Consider the following 7,475-nt stretch of genomic DNA (forward strand, 5'->3'; position numbering starts at 1 on the left):
CTCATGCTCGTTTTGTCCTGGGAATCTTTCAAGAAGACACAGAATGCGCTGACGATGAGGAACTCATTTCTACATTGGATTGTTTGTTGTCTGTATCTGATCACACAAAGGATGATGACAATCAATATTTGCAAACATATTTTGATTCAGATAGTGGTAGTGAGAGTGACAATCCAGAACTGTCCTTTTTAATGGAGTGAGAAACAAACGTGATATGATTAGCATTCATCTTTACTAAGCAGTTTTTTACACTTAGTTGTGTAAGGCCCTATTACAACTCACTATTGAGTGAAACCCATTGCATACACTGCACCCACAGCTTTCTTGAAGCACGGGTTTTCATGATAATGCATACAAAGCTAACACAAAGACAGTCAAGGTACACCTTTTTGTTCCTAAAAAAATGTTTGTGTGATGTTCCATTCAATATCTATATCCACTCTAAGGGTGGTCATTGGACATTCTGAGGCGAGGGGATATGTGATGTAAAACAAATGCTGCAGAATTCTAGCTATATAATTATTAGAACATCGCACACCATCTCAGAAGGAAGAGTGGGGTGGGGGGGGGGGTGCACGCCTCTGCAACTCCATCAGCAAACGTGATGGAACGTCGAGCTTTTGACTTCTTGGCAGTCTGCACAGTCATCTTTTCAGTAACTGCAGCTGGTGAACTGATCTTGTTCACTTTCGCCAGATTAGACGAATGAGGTGAAATCGACATTCGCTTGAATCGCTCAACTTCGATTGGCGAATATTCAATAGAACTCGAGGGGTTTTGCACAGCAACATTAAATGCAGATCCCAAAAACCTCATCAAATCAGTTGCGTTTCGAATCTTTGGCACACACACGGCTTGAGGAATCCAAACTTTTCCTGCAAGTAAATCCGAGTTCCTCGACAAATTCAGCGAGTCGACATTTTGCGACTCCGGCGCGTTTGGGAATTTCAAACAAATTCTCGGTAGAAACTCTGCGATTGAAGCCTCCGTAATAATTCCTAAAGTTACATTTACAGACGCGACAAAAATCGTCAACAGATGATTCCTTTGCCGGTCTCCCTTTCACAGACTTCTTTGGTGTTTCGCTTGACGAGGACATTCCCTGAGCACGAAGCACATGATGTGAGACGAAAACGAGCTACCCGCCAGAACATGATCTACGCGCGTAACTCCCGGGAAAGCGATGACAGACCAAAATTGACAGGCCGTCAAGATAAGGGAAATAATTGGATTGCCGTTAATTAGATTTGAAATGAACACCATAAAATCACTCGGCCGTGAAAGGTCAAACGTTGAGGCTTTGTCTGTAGTCCCTTTTTTTTCGCCTTCCGCCCAGACACCAGCTTTCGCGCGGCCAAGTTTCGCGCGGCCTGTTTTTTTCGCTCCGCTCTCAACGGACTATAAGAAAACAAAGGGACTGCTCGTAGTCTAATTAAGACAAAAATCACATGAAATCTCAAAATATTTGAAAAAAAAGCTTTTTTGAAAAGGTAAGTCTTCAGACATTTCTTAAAAGTAGCTAAAGAAAAACCAGGCTGTCTCATATGAATGGACAGAGCATTCCACAACCGTGGGGCAGCCACTGCGAAAGCTTTGTCACCATAAGACTTTTAAATAGACCTTGGGACAACCAGAAGAGACTGATTGGATGACCTGAGACTACTACTGGGGATATACGGTGTTAGCAAATCACTAATAATTATTCACTAAATTATTCAGAGATTTAAAAGCCAACAACAGGATCTTAAAAACAATGCGATGCTCCACTGGTAACCAATGGAGCACGGATAGTAATGGTGAAGTATGACCAAATTTAGGATAACGCTTAACAAGACGAGCGGCGCAGTTCTGTTCAGACTGTAGCTTCTGAATCTGGTATTTTGGTAGTCCGTATAAAAGGGCATTCCCATTGTCTAACCTGCAAGTTATAAAAGCATGTACTAGACCCTCCGTGAGGGTACACTGGGTTGCCTGTGGTACGTGCACCGTTCCACACAATTTTTTTGAAAGTTGGGCGGTCATTAAGAAGTCATACCAGACGAGGCCCTTTGGCTCACAGGTCCTCACACGTGCGTACGACGAAACAGACCTGTCCTTGCGTAATATGTAGCTCTAACAGTGCACGATATTGTTTTGGTATTGTCTATCATTGTAGTGCCATGGTAGAAGTGTTGGGTAAATAGTCTGCGAAGACATGTGGTTACTAGCAAAGTACTAAACCCAGAAAAATTGAAGAAAATAAATGGGAAGTGAGAAACACTGGCTTCTGGGCTGACATGTTGATTAACTTCTTTTGACCACTAGTTTAAGCGTGCCCTCTAAGCATCTGACAGCTTTGTAATACCAAAGTTCACTGAAGTTAAGCCCTTTTGGGCGGGGTTAGTGTTTGGATGGGAGACCAAAATAATATACCCCTCATAAAACAGAAGAATCGGACGGAAAATACTATTAACGCTAACAAATGCGAACTCAGCAAGGTACAGATTTTGTTAGCTTGCTTTATGCAAAAACAAATATTGATGCAAAAGTAAATAAATATTGATACAAAGTTTTTAGAAAGAGCAGAAGGAAGTTTCCAGCACGATCGCTCGAGAACAACATATTTACGACATGAAAACAACATTTACTTTGAACCGTGAATATAGAATATAAAAAGTTACGATCAGCGACAAACATTTTGGGGGATTTTTGCAACGTTCAATTTTGTTATTGTACGTTTTGGCTGCACAAATAAATCGCAAAATCGAAAGTGACATCGCCGGAATTCAGCGGGCGCCGTGATGAAGTTACCGCGGCATGTTTACTCGCCAAACAGTGAAGTATCTGTGTCAAATGATGGCAAGATACCGGGTTTTTGTAAGTTTCTTTTTCTGTCAAGTGTTATAAAGTTTGACAATGAAATGAAAGATCACAATCGCCCAAGTCTTGTTTATGCAAAGTCAAATTTTACTCTCCAAGACGCGTACGACGTTATTTATCACCAGGTAATTCCATCATTTTGGAAATAGCAGCTACTTTATTATTCAACTGCGTCACAATTCTTCACTGATTTTGGGGCTCATTTTGTTGAAACTCAAGCACGCTTCCAACAGGCCTGTGAACCCTTCCAGCTTACAGAGCAATACTAAAAAACTTCTCCGATATCACATTTCAACCTTAAGCTTGAAAATTCAATACACAACATGATATTATAATTCACAAAGGCAGAAAATACCACAGAATCCTTTTCCAGCGAAAAATTTATTGAAACAAACAACATATTTGCTCTTAGAGGAGAAAACCTCTTCCTATTTCATTGCGTGCGTGAAGACAAGAAACTCAATCGTGTCAAATTACCGTGTACTTCAGGTAAATACAGCTCACTTTGATTTCGTCTCGACGGGCGATAGATAGTACTCGTCGCTTTTGAGATTCCTGCCTAGTTTATCCAACTGACTTTCCATTATTGAGCTCCATAAGGGTATATTTTGTTTAAAGATCGACTAAAACGCCATTCGCGTTACATGACTTTCGACGCCATTGCAGGCTAAGTTAATAATTCTACTGTGTCCACCAGAGAAATCTACGCAGTTCCACTACCCTCTCGATCCTAAGAAAATACGCGCAGCAGGGCTCTATGTACAAAGACACCACTTACTGGGGCAGTGACAGGCAAGACTTTTACCGACACGGAAAAAAATAAAACTAGACCCTCCGTGAGGGTACACTGGGTTACCTGTGGTACGTGCACCGTTCCAGACAAATTTTTTCAGGTGTCCTCACACGTTCATACGACGAAACAGACCTGTCCTTGTGTAATATGTAGCTCTAACAGTGCACGATATTGTTTTGGTATTGTCTATCATTGTAGTGCCATGGTAGAAGTCTTGGGTAAATAGTCTGAGAAGACATGTGGTTACTAGCAAAGTACTGAACCCAGAAAGATTGAAGAAAATAAATGGGAAGTGAGAAACACTGGCTTCTGGGCTGACATGTTGATAAACTTCCTTTGACCACAAGTTTAAGCGTACCCTCTGAGCATCTGACAGCTTTGTAATACCGAAGTTTCACTGAAGTTAAGCCCCGTTGGGCGGGGCTAGTGTTTGGATGGGAGACCAAAATAATATACCAATCACAAAACAGAAGCATCGGACCGAAAATACTATTAACGCTAACAAATGCGAACTCAGCAAGGTACAGATTTTGTTAGCTTGCTTTATGCAAAAACAAATATTGATGCAAAAATAAATAAATATTGATACAAAGTTTTTAGAAAGAGCAGAAGGAAGTTTTCAGGACGATCGCTCGAGAATAACATATTACGACATGAAAACAACATTTATTTTGAACCGTGAATATAGAATATAAAAAGTTACGATCAGCGACAAACATTTTGGGGGATTTTTGCAACGTTCAATTTTGTTATTGAACGTTTTGGCTGCACACATAAATCGCAAAATAGAACGTTCCATCTCCGGAATTCTGCGGGCTCAGTGATGAAGTTAACGGGGCATTGTTACTCGCAATCCAGTGAAGTATCTGTGTCAAATGATGGCAAGATACCGGGTTTTTGAAAGTTTCTTTTTCTGTCAAGTGTTATAAAGTTTGACAATGAAATGAGCGAAGTCAAAACAAAGATCACAATCGCCCAAGTCTTGTTTATGCAAAGTCAAAATTTACTCTCCAAGACGCGTACGACGTTATTTATCACCAGGTAATTCCATCATTTTGGAAATAGCAGCTACTTTATTATTCAACTGCGTCACAATTCTTCACTGATTTTGGGGCTCATTTTGTTGAAACTCAAGCACGCTTCCAACAGGCCTATGAACCCTTCCAGCTTACAGAGCAATAATAAAAAACTTCTCCCATATCACATTTCAACCTTAAGCTCGAAAATTCAATACACAACATGATATTATAATTCACAAAGGCAGAAAATACCACAGAATCCTTTTCCAGCGAAAAATTTATTGAAACAAACAACATATTTGCTCTTAGAGGCGAAAACCTCTTCCTATTTCATTGCGTGCGTGAAGACAAGAAACTCAATTGTGTCAAATTACAATGTACTTCAGGTAAATACAGCTCACTTTGATTTCGTCTCGACGGGCGATAGATTGTTGTCGAAGTCCAGTACTCGTCGCTTTTGAGATTTCTGCCTAGTTTATCCAACTGACTTTCCATTATTGAGCTCCATAAGGGTATATTTTGTATTTAAGGATCCACTAAAACGCCCTTCGCGTTACATGACTTTCGACGCCATTGCAGGCTAAGTTAATGATTCTACTGTGTCCACCAGAGAAATCTACGCAGTTCCACTACCCTCTCGATCCTAAGAAAAAACGCGCAGAAGGCTCTATGCAAAAAGACACCACTTACCAGGGGAGTGACAGGCAAGACTTTTACCGACACGGAAAAAAATAAACGAGATTGAAGTTGCCAGTCTTTTATTGATTCTTTATTCTCGACATTCACAACAACAGATACCGATGATTCTTTCTCAAATTGGCCACAGTCATTGCAAGCATTCACAATAGCTTCATTCAAGCACAAAACGCTACACCAAGTATGGTAAAAAATGCTAACAACAGCACTAGTGAGGATAATTGCAAACGATACAAGTAATTGCACATAAAATAGCGTTACAGCTCCAAATACAAAGGGATTCAGTAACAGCAGAAAACAAAAAGCCATGATAATACAAATAGACAGAAAATTCACCTTTTTCAGAAATTTAACTAAATGCATCCGGCTAGGCGTACATCTCTGCGACTCGATACCGCTAGCACTAACTTTAAGATCAGGAACTTTCTTCTTCAGGAAACTTTCACAGTTCTGTGCTTCTCTCCTTTGGCATTTGATTTCAGTGCAGTTCATATCATGATTTTCACATATTTGTTCATTTAGTACACATTTGTTCTCAACATATAAACTTTCTTTCAGTTTGCGGACCAACCCCGGCCAAAACAATCGCTCAACAGCATCTTTTAGTGTGGGTCTACCGCAAACGGCGTGTGCATAAGTGAGTTGTTTGAGCGTTCCGAGGAAGAAGCTTAATACAACAAAAAGCAATATGCTCACAAACGACATACTGTCATGGGCTACACACTTCGCCACAACTTGATCGCGAAAACAAATGATATTTGGTATGATCACACTCAATCATATGGTTTTGCCTGTCAATAAAAGGCATTATTATACTTAGGATCGAAATTCTCCAATCACAATTAGCTATTTTAACAACTTGTTTCCTCAGAAGGACGTCTCTGAAGCTGCCCAATCAAAACATGACGACTTCCATCCACTTGGTGCTATAAATTCACACAAACCACCAACGCTAGGTTTCCTTCGTTTATTTCAGGAGGGGTTAGATGATATCTGTCTATCGTTAGAATCTCTCGACTCCTGTCTCGTGTTGCTATCGCACACCCACTAAAATTCGCACATTCCTGGTCGTTTTATTCCTACTCGTTTAGAACCAAACAACTACCTCCTAAATGTCAACACCAGTAAATGATCACGCAAACGAAGCCAATGGCGAGAAATAATATTTCAACTGAATAGCTTGAAATAAAATTTGCGCGAAATCTCTCTCTTTAAAAAAGTTAAAGAAATATAAGGGCCGTTTATACGAGAGAAAGTAACACGCGAACAGCCCATATAAATGGTACAAAATCTACGTTCACAGCTTTCTCAAGCCCCGGCTTATCCTGGCCTGGGAGTTTATACTCGTATAAATAGTTCCTTTCGTGTATTATGTACGCCTCGTCCAGAGTAAGCCGCGGCTTATTTTCTCTCGTATAAACGACCCTATTGTTGTTTTCTCAAGTTAACAATAACTTCATTTTACGCAAGAGTGACTATACTGAAATCTTTTTCTGACCTTAATTAAAAACAATCGCCAGCTGTAATCATTTGCCAGAACGATCACGCCTACAAATTCCTGTCATCTTTATTTAATGCGTATTAAGAGCCATTTTCCCAGAAAATCGAAAATCGCAAGACACTCGTGAAAAAATCGAATTTTTTTTTCTTTTGCCAAAACATCCCTTTTAGTACCCTAATTCAAGAAAAAATAGTTTTGGGTTCAAGCGATTCATTGTACGGGAGAAATTACTAAAAGTTTGAAAAATCGATTTTTTGCTGGTTTTTCGTACTCAAAACAACGGAATCCGACCGCAACTTCGAGAAAACGTTGAACGCATAAGAAACAATCCCTAACATCAAAACTTCAGCCGAGAATTATTACATACTTACTCTTTAATTTTATGAAAGAAAATTTGAAGAAAGAAGTTTTTAACAATTACAATCGACAAGTTTAAAAAGGTCAAATTTGTATCTCTGGAAATGTTAATAAATGAAAGTGAACTTTAACTGTTGTAAAAGCCCTCTGGTATATGCCGCTTCCTTGTAAAACCCATATAGAATAAAACCTTGGCTATTGAACTAAGTTACTGGTAAGTTTTAGCTCTGGGAATCCAATACAGTTCTCA

General features: G+C 39.7%; 1 protein-coding gene across 1 annotated transcript in view; it reads left to right on the plus strand.

Annotated features, from left to right (window-relative positions):
* LOC138046113 (probable ATP-dependent DNA helicase RecS) overlaps nt 1-200 on the plus strand; it is a 2,398-nt gene extending 2,198 nt beyond the window's left edge. Inside the window, exon 3 of the mRNA XM_068892789.1 lies at nt 1-200. This exon is cut by the window's left edge and continues 1,005 nt beyond it. Coding sequence (XP_068748890.1) covers nt 1-200 — 200 coding nt within the window.
* Nucleotides 201-7,475: the final 7,275 nt, after the last annotated feature.

This window comes from Montipora capricornis, chromosome 4, assembly GCF_036669925.1.
Source record: "Montipora capricornis isolate CH-2021 chromosome 4, ASM3666992v2, whole genome shotgun sequence".
NCBI lineage: Eukaryota > Metazoa > Cnidaria > Anthozoa > Scleractinia > Acroporidae > Montipora > Montipora capricornis.